The sequence below is a fragment of the Rhinopithecus roxellana genome, chromosome 12, assembly GCF_007565055.1.
Source record: "Rhinopithecus roxellana isolate Shanxi Qingling chromosome 12, ASM756505v1, whole genome shotgun sequence".
NCBI lineage: Eukaryota > Metazoa > Chordata > Mammalia > Primates > Cercopithecidae > Rhinopithecus > Rhinopithecus roxellana.
Window position 1 is genome coordinate 105,689,060 of NC_044560.1, and position 13,855 is coordinate 105,702,914.

The 13,855-nt window shown below is 58.5% G+C and overlaps 1 protein-coding gene across 14 annotated transcripts; it reads right to left on the minus strand.

Moving 5' to 3' along the window:
- Window positions 1–67: 67 nt before the first annotated feature.
- DMPK (DM1 protein kinase) lies at window positions 68–13,638 on the minus strand. 14 transcript variants are annotated; one of them, XM_010377464.2, is made up of 16 exons: window positions 13,310–13,488; window positions 11,467–11,525; window positions 10,912–11,003; window positions 10,574–10,657; window positions 10,399–10,494; window positions 9,313–9,461; window positions 8,935–9,028; window positions 8,491–8,697; window positions 8,145–8,408; window positions 5,762–5,847; window positions 2,967–3,078; window positions 2,105–2,262; window positions 1,904–2,001; window positions 1,686–1,732; window positions 1,305–1,394; window positions 68–968 (listed from the first exon to the last, which is right to left on the minus strand). In XM_010377464.2, exons 1-16 carry the CDS (start codon window positions 13,486–13,488, stop codon window positions 816–818), a joined length of 1,968 nt encoding a protein of 655 aa, XP_010375766.1. In that variant the 3' UTR covers window positions 68–815. The 14 variants fall into 14 exon arrangements, with proteins under 14 accessions (XP_010375766.1, XP_030798700.1, XP_010375760.1 ...); XM_030942840.1 differs by lacking the exon at window positions 11,467–11,525 and having other exon boundaries at window positions 73–968; window positions 1,305–1,390; window positions 8,491–8,547; window positions 13,310–13,638; XM_010377458.2 differs by lacking the exon at window positions 11,467–11,525 and having other exon boundaries at window positions 73–968; window positions 1,305–1,390; window positions 8,160–8,408; window positions 13,310–13,638.
- Between the last annotated feature and the right edge of the window lie 217 nt (window positions 13,639–13,855).

A 13,855-nucleotide genomic window follows, 5' to 3' on the forward strand; every position in this document is an offset into this window, starting at 1 on the left:
GCCTTCGGATTGGTCCGCTGCGCACCTCCTGCCCACTACGCAAACCGCGGACTGCGGAGTCCAGAGCTTTGAGCAGATGGAGGGCCATTTATTCACGAGGGTCGGGGGTGGGGTCCTAGGTGGTGACAGACAATAAATACCAAGGAAGATCGGGGTCTCAGTGCATCCAAAACGTGGATTGGGGTGTTGGGGGTCCTGCAGCCTGTCAGCGAGTCGGAAGACGAGGTCAATAAATATCCAAACCGCCGAACCGGTCAGAGCCGGCTCGGGCTCCGAGAGCAGCGCAAGTGAGGAGGGGGGCGCGGGATCCCCGAAAAAGCGGGTTTGGCAAAAGCAGATTTCCAGAGTAAGCGGGCAGAGGTCGCGCCAGACGCTCCCCAGAGAGCAGGGCGTCATGCACAAGGCAGGATTTGCAGTTTGCGAACCGACGGTAGGTGAGGGTGCGTGGAAAGTGGAACACGGACGACCCGGCTTGCTGCCTTCGCAGGCCTGCCGTTTGCCCATCCACGTCAGGGCCTCAGCCTGGCCGAAAGAAGTCGTCTGCGATCCCCCCCCCCCACCAGCAGCAGCAGCAGCAGCAGCAGCAGCAGCAGCATTCCCGGCTACAAGGCCCCCTCGAGCCCCGTTCGCCGGCCGCGAACCCGGCCCCTCCCTCCCCGGCCGCTAGGGGGCGGGCCCGGATCACAGGACTGGAGCTGGGCGGAGACCCAAGCTCGGAGCGGTGTGAACTGGCAGAGGGTGGGCGCGGCTTCTTTGCCGTGCCCCGGGCGCTCAGTCTTTCAACGGGGCCCCGGAGTCGAAGACAGTTCTAGGGTTCAGGGAGCGCGAGCGGCTCCCGGGCGGCGCCAGACTGCGGTGAGTTGGCCGACGTGGGCCACCAACCCAGCGCAGCCCAGGGCGGCGGCACGAGACAGAGCAACGGCGAACAGGAGCAGGGAAAGCGCCTCCGATAGGCCAGGCCTAGGGACCTGCGGGGAGAGGGCGAGGTTAACACCCGGCATGGGCCTCTGATTGGCTCCTGGGACTCGCCCCGCCCACGCCCATAGGTGGGCCCGCACGCCTCCCCGCGCCCCACCCCCGCCCCAACAGCCGGCAGCTGTTAGTCCACTCGCACGCCTCGAATCCCGTCTGAACTCGTCATTGGCTGCTTCCTAGCGGCCTGTGTTGATTGGCTGCCCGAGGATCCGCCCTCCCGCCGTGGGCCCAGCCCTGCAAATGCGCAGCTAAGCGGGTGGCACGGGGCTGGTGGAGCGAGGGGCGCGGCGGCGGCGGCGGCGGCGGGGGGCGTGGGCAGCCGGACGTACCCTGGCAGGGAGCAGCAGGTGGCGGCGGTGCATGGGGCCTGGCCCCACCAGCGGGCACTGGCCCAGAGCCACGGCCGGGGGGCCATCTAGCTGGAGAGAGAAGGGACAGGTGACCCGATCGGAGCCCAGCCCAGCCCTCAGCGGTGGGGCGAGAGACAGCGAGGGGAATCGAGGCCGGGGAGGTTATCTAGGGAGATCCCGGAGGGAATCTGGTGAGCCTTGAACGGAGGGAGATCTGGGGCTGAACGAAGGGCTTCTGCCCTCCAAAGTCGCAAAGACGTAGTAGGGTGAGCCCTGTATCTGGACGGGGAGACCAGGAGCCAGGGAGGGATCTGTAGAGTGGGCAGCAGGTCTGAGGCAGGAGAAAGAGAGGGGTCTTACATGGGAAGGTGGATCCGTGGCCCGGGGACTGGGGACCCCCGTGACAGCTGGAAGGAGAAGAAAGAGGCATAGGGCGCGTGGAGGGGCGAAGGAGGGCGGTGGCGTGGCGTGCCCCAGCGTGGGTCCCTTCCCTCCTCCAGGTGTCTATACATGCCCCGCAAAGCAGACGGCCCACCTCCTCCCGGCCTTCCGGGGAAGGGGACACATGAGGGACTCGCCTGTGGCTCCCTCTGCCTGCAGCAATTCCATCCGCTCCTGTAACTGCCGTACGTGCGCCTCTAGGTCCCGGTTCCGAGCCTCTGCCTCGTGTAGTTGACTGTGGGGAGGTAAGGACGGTGAGTCGGTCTGAGTCGGACGAGTCGGACGAGAGGGGCTGCCAAGGGTTGCCATGGGCCCCGCGCCCCGGCCCCAACCCCGACCTGGCAAAGTTCTGGTTGGCCAAGCGGATGGCCTCCATCTCCCGGCTCAGGCTCTGCCGGGTGAGCACCTCTTCCTCCAGGGCCTCCTGGAGCTCCCGCAGCGTCACCTCGGCCTCAGCCTCTGCCACAGGGATAGCCGCTGGAACTGCCACTTCAGCCTGTGTATGGGGACCGGGCTTAAGGCTGCCTGTGGCTCCTGGAGGACTCAGAACTTGGGCACTGGTTCCAGGCTAGGGATCCTTGCTTGTCCCCTACTTCTCCGTCCCCTCAAAATTTCTGGAATCCCCACAGCTCCTGCAATGATCCAAGCCCCCTCCCTTCCCTACCTCCCTCAGCCCCTTCTCTGAGTCTGGTCCTCTAAATCCACACAGGGACCAGAGGGCTGGTCCTCAAACCCTAACGCAACCTACGTCCCTCTGCTGCTCAAAATCCCTCCAGCTCCCTAATGCCCTCACGACAAAAGGCCTTGCTGGGTTTTGTTTCCTGCTGGCCTCTCCAGCATTCTCAGGAACAATTCAGCCAAACAGGAACAAATCAGGATTCCCACCTGCTCAAGGCCTTTGCCCTTGAGGCTCTCGCCTGACCACCTGCCACCTTTCTTTCCATGGCTGGCTTCTCCTTCAGGAGCGTTCAGCTCAAAGATCAACTCCTCAGATCCCCACCAACACACACAGCCTTACTTAATGCCCCACTGTAACTACAGAGACCGTGTCATGTCTGAAGTAACCTTGTCTCTCCGTGGTTTCTGTCTGCTTCTGTTCAGGAAGTCCCCAGAGGGCTCTACAGCACACGCCACCCGGGAAGCCCTCACCTTTTCTCTCCTGCTTGCTACTGACGGACCCCCTCCCCTCCACCAACTTACTGTTTCATCCCGTGGGGACACTGAGGACTCCAGGCTAGGCACTTGCACGCGTGGCTCAAGCAGCTGCTCGGCCTCCAGTTCCATGGGTGTGGGGCCTGGGACCTCACTGTCCCTGGGGAGAGGGGGTGGGGAGGGAGATGGAATGCTGATTCTCTGGTGGAGAACCAGAACTCCTGGCCTGTAGGTAAGGGGCAGCTGCTTCAAAGACCTCCTGATTTGAGGAAGGGGAGCGACAGAGCGAAGAGAACAGTCTCAGGTGGGCCAATGGCCCCTCCTCTGCTTAGGAAAAGCCTTGCCCCTCCCCTGGCCTTGGGCCCCTGGGAGCTGCTCTTTGTAAACCTCCTGCAGGGACTCGGGGTCCAGACCCCCATGTTCTAGGGTCAGCTCGTCTCCTCCCTTGACATGTGATCTCTGCAGACCCCTCTTCTTAGGGCCGCAGGACAGGGAGGCCACCTGATGAGGGAGACTGCTTGGCTCTGGCCACCTCCACAGATGTGGTCCTAAGACTGGGCATGAGACCCCAAGATGGCGACTTGAGGTCAGCACACCCCACTCAGTTGTGGGAAGCGGACAGCTCCTCCCTAGGGTACGAAGTGCCTGTCCCCACCAACCTAGCAGTCCCTCCTGTGGGAACATGGCTCAGGACCTAGCTATCCTGGGCATGCATCTGGGCTCCAACAGAGGATGTGTGTTCAATCCTGACACATCCTCTGTTGGAGCTCAGATGCATGCCCAGGAGCAGTTCAGAATCGAGTTAGAGTTCATTAACAGTAAGGTACAGTATTTGTAATGTTGTCCAGTAATAAAAGCTGATTAGAAAACCAACTGTTCTCTTAGACAAAGTAGCATGAAAAAGGGGAAAAAAAACAACAAAACACCTGTTCTCCAGTATTTAAACATGTGTCTGGGCACGTGTGAGCCACTGCCATCTGGTGAGCTCACATCGACTTCCTTTTCCTTATATGTATTTTCTTTTTTTTTTTTTTTCTTTTTTTTTTTGAGGTGGAGTCTCGCTCTGTCGCCCAGGCTGGAGTGCAGTGGCTGGATCTCAGCTCACTGCAAGCTCCACCTCCCGGGTTTACGCCATTCTCCTGCCTCAGCCTCCCGAGTAGCTGGGACTACAGGCGCCCGCCACCTCGCCCGGCTAATTTTTTGTATTTTTTTTTAGTAGAAACGGGGTTTCACCGTGTTAGCCAGGATGGTCTCGATCTCCTGACCTCGTGATCCGCCCGTCTCGGCCTCCCAAAGTGCTGGGATTACAGGCTTGAGCCACCGTGCCCGGCCTCCTTATCTGTATTTTCTAATTTACTTGTGATAAGCAATGCATTATTTGTGTAATTAATACTTTTTTTGAGACCAGGTCTCACTCTGTTGCCCAGGTTGGAATCTATCATGGCTCACGGAAGCCTCAAACTCCAGGCTCAAGTGATCCTCCTACTTCAGCATCCTGAATAGCTAGGACTGCAGGCACAGACCACCATGCCTGGCTACATTTTTTCAATTTTTTGTTATATTTTGTTATCTCATTATATTGCCCAGGCTGGTCTTCAACTCCTGGGCTCAAGCAATCCATCCACCTCAGCCTCCCGAAGTGGTGGGATTCCAAGCGTGAGCCACCATGCCCAGCCTATAAATTAATACTTTTTTTTTTTTTTTTTTTTTTTGAGACGGAGTCTCGCTCTGTCACCTGGGCTGGAGTGCAGTGGCCAGATCTCAGCTCACTGCAAGCTCCGCCTCCCGGGTTTACGCCATTCTCCTGCCTCAGCCTCCCGAGTAGCTGGGACTACAGGCGCCCGCCACCTCGCCCGGCTAGTTTTTTTTTTTTTTTTTTTTTTTTTTTTTTTTGAGACGGAGTCTCGCTCTGTCCCCCGGGCTGGAGTGCAGTGGCCGGATCTCAGCTCACTGCAAGCTCCGCCTCCCGGGTTCCCGCCATTCTCCTGCCTCAGCCTCCCGAGTAGCTGGGACTACAGGCGCCCACCACCTCGCCCGGCTAGTTTTTTGTATTTTTCAGTAGAGACGGGGTTTCACCGTGTTAGCCAGGATGGTCTCAAACTCCTGACCTCGTGATCCGCCCGTCTCGGCTTCCCAAAGTGCTGGGATTACAGGCTTGAGCCACTGCACCCGGCCACTTTTTTTTTTTTTTAGATGAAGTTTCACTTTTGTTACCCAGGCTGGAGTGCAATGGCACGATCTCAGCTCACCACAACCTCTGCCTCCCGCCCTCAGCCTCCTGAGTAGCTGGGATTACAGGAGTGCACCACCACGCCCGGCTAATTTTGTTTTTTAGTAGAGACGGGGGTTTCTCCATGTTGGTCAGGCTGGTCTCGAACTCCCAACCTCAGGTGATCCGCCCGCCTCGGCCTCCCAAAGTGCTGGGATTACGGGTGTGAGTCACCACACCCGGCCTAAATTAATACTTTTAAATGGCCTTATTGTTATGTGGCTGATTCAAAGAGTTTGCATTCTTTTACAATTAGATTGTAAAAGTCTAAACTTCGTATTTTCCAAGATTCTGAAGTCCTGTGACTCTGTCTACTACAGACGTAAAAGTTGATGGTTACAAGATTCTGGGAAGCCCAGTCTGTGACTCTGAGGTTTTAAAATTCAGTCTAACATTTTGAAGTACATATATCTGACATTTTAAGGTCCTCCAACTCTGGCCTCTTAGGAGTCTTTGGTCCCAAAACAATAAGGTTCCAAGACTGATCCTGCGACTCTATTGGCTGCCAAGGAGCAGGACCCAGGAAACTCCAGCAGCCTCGGGGCCTCTGGCAGTCGTCCAGGGCAGTGCTTACCTGAGGGCCATGCAGGAGTAGGAGTAGCCCACGAAAGGCAGGTGGACCCCCAGCGGCGCACCTTCCCGAATGTCTGACAGCGTCTCCTGCACAAGACACACAGATGTGACCAGCAGTTGTTAAGGTGGGCCCCTCACTGCTTTTGGATCTTGGCTTACATGTTCCCCACAAACCAGCCCCAACTCAGGGCTTATCTAAAGTGGCCCCCCCAGCATTTTTTTTTTTTTTTTTGACAAGGAGTCTTGCTCTGTTGCCCAGGCTGGAGTGCAGTGGCATGATCTGAGTTCACTGCAACCTCTGCCTCCCAGGTTCAGGCGATTCTCCTGCTTCAGGTTCCCGAGTAGCTGGGATTACAGGTGCCCTCCACCACACCTGGCTAATTTTTTATATTTTTGGTAGAGATGGGGTTTCACCATGTTGGCCAGGCTGGTCTTGAACTCCTGACCTCAAGTGATCCGCCCACCTCGGCTGGTTTAGTCCCAAACTCTGGGCTCAAGCAGTCCTCCAACCTCAGCCTCCCAAAGTGCTGGGATTACAAATATAAGCCACTGTGCCCGGCCCACTTTTTTTTTTTTTTTTTTTTTTAGATAGAATCTTGCTGTCTCCCAGCCTAGAGTATAGTGGCACGATCCCAGCCCACTGCAGACTCCGCCTCCCAGGTTCAAGCGATTCTCCTGCCTCAGCCTCCTGAGTAGCTAGGACAACAGGCACATACCACCAAGCCTGGCTAAATGTTGTATTTTTAGTAGACACAGGGTTTCACCATGTTGGCCAGGCTGGTCTTGAACTCCTGACCTCCAGTGACCTGTCTGCCTCAGCCTCCCAAAGTTCTGGGATTATAGGCGTGAGCCATCTTGCCCAGCCTATCTTTTTTTCTCTTTTTTTTGAGACAGAGTCTCACTCTGTCACCCAGACTGGAGTGCAGTGGCATGATCTTGGCTCACTGCAAACTCTGCCTGCCAGGTTCAAGCGATTCTCCTGCCTCAACTTCCCCAGTAGCTGGGATTACAGGCAACCATGACCACGCCCAGCAACTTTTCTTGTATTTTTAGTAGAGACGGGGTTTCACCATGTTGGCCAGGCTGGCCTCAAACTCCTGATCTCGTGATCCGCCCACCTCGGACTCCCAAAGTGCTGGAATTACAGGCATGAGCCACAGCGCCCAGCTGCAGCCCAGCCTATTTTTAAATTTCAATTTAATTTTTTTTTTTTTTTTTTTTTTTGAGACGGAGTCTGGCTCTGTCGCCCAGGCTGGAGTACAGTGGCCGAATCTCAGCTCACTGCAAGCTCTGCCTCCCGGGTTCACGCCATTCTCCTGCCTCAGCCTCCCGAGTAGCTGGGACTACAGGCGCCCGCCACCTCGCCCGGCTAGTTATTTGTATTTTTAGTAGAGACGAGGTTTCACTGTGTTAGCCAGGATGGTCTCGATCTCCTGACCTCGTGATCCGCCCGTCTCGGCCTCCCAAAGTGCTGGGATTACAGGCTTGAGCCACCGCGCCCGGCCACTCAATTTAATTTTATCTTATTTTTGAGACAGAGTCTCTCTCTCTGTTGCTCAGGCTGGAGTGCAGTGGCACAATCACAGCTCACTGCAGCCTTAACCTCCTGGGCTCAAGCAAGCCTCCCAGGTCGGCCTCCGTAGGAGCTGAGTATACAGGCATGCGCCACCACACCCAGCCAATTTTTTAAATATTTGTGTAGAGATAGGGTCTCACCACATTGCCCAGGCCAGTCTCGAACTCCTGGGCTCAAACAATCCACGCGCTTCGGCCTCCCAAAGTACTGGGGTTACAGGCGTGAGCCACGGCGCCTGGCCCCACCATTTTTTCTTGTATCCTGTTGCTTCCCTTCAGGGTACCTGCCACACTCTCCATAATTCTCTAATTCTCTAGACTGCAAGTGGATGAGGGCAGGGACCAGAGATGATCTGGTCAGTGCTGGATCCCCAGTATTGTCCAGCAAAAGGACACCCAGAGCCAAGCAAGCATTCCACGACAGCTTATTACACGGTGAAGAGAGCCGGCCCGAGGGAGGAGGAGTCCTCTCCTGCTTCTCATCTCTCGAAGTCTCAGCTCAGATAGCTCCCCACTCCAGGAAGCCCTCCAGGAGCTTCCTTGCTGAGTCAGGAGCCCCCAACCCCCTGCACTCCATTGTCTCAGCCCTGACCATTCTGGGGCTTCACTGTCTGAAGACTGGTCTGTGTTTCCCCACTGGCCTGTAAGTCTAGGTCACTGCTGGGTCCTCAGCACTAGATGGGCACACAGCAGGTGCTCTGGGGAACGAGTGATTCAGGACCCCAGGAGGTAGGCACTGTCCTTACTCCAACTTTATGGAGGGAGCATGGGGAGGTTCCCGCAGTCGAGCAGGGGCCGCAGGTACCTACCCCGCCCCCGCTCACCATGGCAGTGAGCCCGTCCTCCACCAAGTCGAAGTTGCATGTGTCGGTGGCACCTTCGAAATCCGGTGTAAAGGGGGGCATGCTGTCTCGGAGACCATCCCAGTCGAGGCCAAAGAAGAAGGGATGTGTCCGGAAGTCGCCTGCTCCACCGCGGCCCAGCCGTGTCTCCGGGGGACACAGCAGACGCAGGATGAGGTCTTGAGCCTCCTCAGGGACCCCTTCATCTGTCAGCGGCAGAGAGAGGTGCTCCTGCTCAGAGAGAGAGAGAGAGGAGGCAATAGTTGGGGAGCGCCTACTTGGAGAGGCCAGGGCTCCCTGGGGCCATGCTCACCTTGTAGTGGACGATCTTGCCGTAGGTCTCCGCCGTGGAATCCGCGTAGAAGGGCGTCTGCCCATAGAACATTTCATAGGCGAACACACCCAGCGCCCACCAGTCACACTCGGGCCCGTAGCTGCCTGTCCCAGGCCCACCGCCCACAGCCTGCAGGATCTCGGGGGACAGGTAGTCTGGGGTGCCCACAGCCACCAGTGACCGCACCTGGACCAAAAGGAGCAGAGCAAGGCTTGGGCCCACCAGCTCTGGGCCCTCCTTCCAACCACTCCCCAAATGCTTAGCCTCTCCCTCTGCCTGGTCTAATGCTCTGCCACACAGATGCACACTTAGGCCTAGGTCACCTCCTCCTTCCCCCTCCAAATCCAGTCCTGCCCCCACACTCTGCACCTCCCATCCCTCATTAGCAGCCCAAGTTGCTCCGTGGCCAGGGCACTGGCTCACCGTTCCATCTGCCTGCAACTTGAGACAGGAGCCGAAGTCGGCCAGGCGGATGTGGCCACAGCGGTCCAGCAGGATGTTGTCAGGTTTGATGTCCCTGCACCGAGGAAAGGAGAAGGGTGGGATAAGTGAACCTCCCTTCTGTGGTCCCACCAGGCTCTGCCCCTCTGGGCAGTGCCACCTGGGGCCCCACTTCCTTGGGTTCCGCCCCTGTAGGGATTCTACAGTTCTGGACCCTACTCCCAGGCACGCCCCAGTGGGCCCCAACCAAGGAGGTCCCTCTCTAGGCCCTGGCCTCTCTGGGCTCTGACCTTCCAAGAACCCTGCCAGGGAACAAGCTTGCTATCCCCTCGCCCTAGCCCTCGGCCATGCCACACCCACCTGTGCACGTAGCCGAGCCGGTGCACCGAGTCTATGGCCATGACAATCTCCGCCAGGTAGAAGCGCGCCATCTCGGCCGGAATCCGCTCCCCAAACTTGCTCAGCAGTGTCAGCAGGTCCCCACCCACGTAATACTCCATGACCAGGTACTGAGAAGGGGTTCGTCATAGGTGGCTGGTAGTCCCGAGGCCCTGATCCATCACGGATGGCCGGGACAACCACTCCCAGAGACACCCCATCCCTGGGCAGAGACCTGCAGCCCCAGCCCAGAGATAACCAGAGATCTGCCGGGCCAAATCAGAGACCACCTGCGGCCCCCACCCCCTGCCCCTCGAAAAAAAACACAAACAAAAAACCTTTCCTGGAATGTCACTGGGCAGATTCACTCCCCCTGAGATGTTCTGGGAAAGAGAACTCAGAGACCACCCAACACCCAGAGAATAGGTCCCAGACACTCCCTCCCTAGGCAGTGGCCCCGTTAGAATTTCTGAAGACCTATCCCATTCCAGGTAAGAGACCCCCCCCAACAGAGACATCTTTTTTTTTTTTTTTTTTTTTTGAGACGGAGTCTCGCTCTGTCGCCCAGGCTGGAGTGCAGTGGCCTGATCTCAGCTCACTGCAAGCTCCGCCTCCCGGGTTTACGCCATTCTCCTGCCTCAGCCTCCCGAGGAGCTGGGACTACAGGCGCCCGCCACCTCGCCCGGCTAGTTTTTTGTATTTTTTAGTAGAGACGGGGTTTCACTGTGTTAGCCAGGATGGTCTCGATCTCCTGACCTCGTGATCCGCCCGTCTCGGCCTCCCAAAGTGCTGGGATTACAGGCTTGAGCCACCGCGCCCGGCCAGAGACATCTTTATACGAGTCCCCCAAAACACCCCAGAAACGGGCAGTGAAACACCATCCCCTTCCAAGATAAGGAAGGCCCCTCATCCACCTGACACACCCTCTTACTGCACACAGACTCTCCCACAGGCGTGGGAGACTTGTGGTGGGCAGCACCCCTGATCCTAGAGCTTCCTCTCCCCACCTCCTTGTCCAGTGACAGCATGGGCTGTCCCTCTTCCTAGTCACCCCAGCCCGGAGCTCACCAGGTAGTTCTCATCCTGGAAGGCGAAGTGCAGCTGCGTGATCCACCGCCGGTCCCCATTCACCAACACGTCCCTCTCCTCACGGAAGCACGACACCTGCAGGGCACCCGGAGAAGCTGCAGCCGGAGAGAGGGCGCGGATCCTCAAAGTCCCCCACGCCCGCCCAGCCCCTCACCTCGCCCCTTTTCAGCATGTCCCACTTGTTCATGATCTTCATGGCGTACACCTGGCCCGTCTGCTTCATCTTCACCACCGCTACCTGAGGCCAAGACAGGGAGACAGGGTGGAGACGGTGGGAAAACAGAAGGGCTCGCCCAGACCCAACTCCACCCCCTTCTGCACCCAGTCGTGGCCCCGCCCCACCTGCCGCACCAGCCCATTGGTCCCAAGCCCCGCCTCCAGCCCAGCCCTAGGTTCTAAGGCCTGGTCATTCATCAATTTCTAAGGCCCCACCCCAACCTCTATGCCCCACCCACCACAAGTCAAGTCGGGCTCCGGTCGGGTTGGGCTTACCTCACTGAACGCCCCGCGTCCGATCACCTTCAGAATCTCGAAGTCGTCCCTGTGCAGTCGGACCTCCTTAAGCCTCACCACGATGGGCTCCGCTGGGGGCGTGGTAGGGGAAAAGAACCGAGGGTCACCAGAAAAGGCACTGGAGACAAGGGAAAAAGCCCCACCCTCTGTCTCCCCTTCTGCCTCTCAGCTTCACCCTAGGACTGTCTGCTTCCCAAGAGCTTCCCCACATAAACACTGTGTAAGGTTCTGGGGATCCAAAACTGCCCTCCCATAGAAGTGAGATGCCTGGGAAGCCCTTTGCGGGACAGGGCATTGGACCAGAGGGCTCCAAGGGTGTGCAGGACGGTGAGGGTGGGGTAACGAAGTCTGCAGAAGGGCAGACCCGAAAGAACAAGGGGAGAAGGAAATAAGACCCAGTTCTTCCACCTTCCTGGGCTTCCAGTCCTCCACCCGACTCCAGGTGACAGTTCAGGTGCAGCCAGGGCCCCACTCCCTCGTTCTCATGTAGAATGTCCTGGGTAATGGCCCAGACGTGGGGTTAGTATCCGGTACCTCTAGATTCAGATACAGGTGGTTCTTGAACCACACTTTGGGAAACCCTGGATCTGGGGCTGGGGGAAGGAACAGGACAGGGAGACAAAGCCGGCATGGTCACACATCCTAGACTCAAGTGCTCTGGTTCAACCCATCTCTCAGTCCTCCAGGAGAAGAGCTTTAGTCCTACCCCTTATTTACAGATAACAATCAGAGCTCTCAGAAGTCAAGGTCCTATGACTAGGAATGTTAAACAGGGCAGCTTGGGTGGGGGACCGGCTGGGGTGGAGGCTTGTGGCTTAGGGACCATGGGGACAGGGAGGCCTGGACTCCCAGGGGTGGAAGAAGTGGAGGCAGGATGGAGAGAGGGATGGGTATGGGAGGGGAGGGAAGGAGAGGAGACAGCGGGTTCTGGAGGAGAGAGAGGGGTTTCGGGGGGTTCCGGGAGAGTGGGCCAGTAGGGACGAACCAGCCAGGGCTGAGGACGGGGGAGGGAGGAGAGAGCCAAGACATTGAGCCCTTTTAAGGCAGCAGGAACCCAGGCCCCCTCCCCCGCCCCAGGCCTGGCAGGGGAGGGGCCGCAAGATGCAGCTCGGGCCACAAAAGGAGTGCTCCTCCCTGGAGTGCCAGACCTCTATCCCGCCCGGTCTCAGTTTACCCTGCCAGCCCAACTTCATCCTCTGTTAAAGGGGGGCCAGGAGAGTCATTAGGGGCTGCGGGAGGTTGGGAGAGGGTTTTTCCAGAGGCTGAGTGGCCTGGTCCTTCTTGGCCTCCACCTTCCCATCTGTGAAATGGGAGGAGGAAGGAGAGGAACCAGGCCTGGGTCACAAAGAGATGGACACAAGAGGAAGCAGGGGAAGGTGGAGAAACAGGAAACAAGTGTCATACAGTTTGTCACACACAGACCAAAGACCAAGTGCCAGTCGCTGAGGGCCAGAGGTGCAGGGTGCTGGGAGTGAAAGAAACCAGTGAGCCCGAGTCCTGGGCTTGGGGAGGAGGTGGGCGGACAAGGCAGCTGGCAGAAGTGGAAGCATCCTCCTTCCAGCCCTGGCCCCAGGCCCTGGAAAGTCCTTGCAAGAAGGGGCTTTGTGGGGCAGCTGGAAGGTTGGAGGCCCTGGGCCAGGAGAACTAAAGGATGCAGGGAGCCAGGGTGGTGAGAATGGTGGCTGACCCACACGACTCATAGGGACCGAGACTTTGGGGCTGGGGGTGGGGGTGGGTGCAGAACCTACAAAACGAGGCACACCCAGAAGAACCCAAAGTTGTCCCTCCTGGATCGCAGAGGAGGGGGCACTGGTGGCGCCTGTCTGCAAAGCTGGTTCTCCCCCAGGGCCCACGTGAGTCACCGCCCTCCCAGTGCCTGGGCACCTGTTGGGGCAGCTGGAGAGGCTGGCGCCGAACACCTGCCTGTCGGCTGCGCCCCTGGCAGCTGCCCCATGCTGGCCCTCCTGGCTTGCCCCGGGCTGCAGGAAACCAAGGGAGTGGGCCACAGAGCCCACTTTTGGGGAGAGGGTCCTAGGAGAGGGAGCTCCCAGCATGACACTGGCCCTATCCCTGAGGCGGGGTGCAGAGAGGCCATGGGAGGCTGTTGGCAGCGAAGCCTGCTATGACTCCTAAGCCATGGCTCTGAGTCATAACCACCCTGGCCTCTGCTGACCTTACTCTGCCCCTCCAGGGTGGTGGCATAGGACAGAGAAATGTTGCCCCAGGACCCAGGTCCATGCTCTGAGCCCCAGGATGGGAGGATCTTCCCATGCCCATCCTGCCATCCTGCCCCCCCAACAGCCAGGCCTCTGTGCCCAGACCTGTCTCCTGCCCCACCCCCACCCTATCTGCAGGAGCCCTGAGGGCAGGCACTCACCCCACTGCAAGAAGTCGGCCACGTACTTGTCCTGGGCCAGTTCGGAGGCACCCAGCTCCTGGTGGACGCCCAGGAGAAGGTCGAGCAGGGGCTCCAGCCCCAGGAAGCCGGGGTCCAACACCAGCTGCTGGAGCCGCCTCAGCCGCACCTCGGCTGACATGTTGGACAGGCAGCACCATGGCCCCTCCCCGGGCCGGGGGCTCGGGGTCCTCCTGTCACAGGGCCTGGCAGCCCGTGTCCAGACCCTGGAGCCCTGGCTGCATGTCTGCCTGTCCCTGACTGTCCCCTGGGCCTCTCTGGCCACTTCTGTCTGCTGCTGAGGCCTCCTCCCCTTCTCCCCACCCCTTGGTCCAGCCCCCCTCCCGCCTCCCAGCCTTAACCCCTCACAAGCCACCCCCCAAGCTCCCTCCTTCCAGGGCCCTTCAGAACCCTTCAGTGCTAGAGGGGACGAATGGAGAATCTCAGCTCTTACACTGTCACCCCAATAAAAAGGTAGAGCACAGAGGAAGCCACAGGTGTGATGGATTCCAAGAGGAACCTGCCCAT

Bases quoted from the DNA above. Each gene is read 5' to 3' on its own strand.
- DMPK (XM_010377464.2), bottom strand. From the start codon at position 13,488: ATGGTGCTGCCTGTCCAACATGTCAGCCGAGGTGCGGCTGAGGCGGCT. The intron at 5,848-8,144 runs GTAGGTACCTGC...TGTCTTGTGCAG, and splicing joins CCATGGTGAGCGGGGGCGGG to GAGACGCTGTCAGACATTCG. The intron at 969-1,304 runs GTACGTCCGGCT...CTCTCCCCGCAG, and splicing joins ACCTGCTGCTCCCTGCCAGG to GTCCCTAGGCCTGGCCTATC.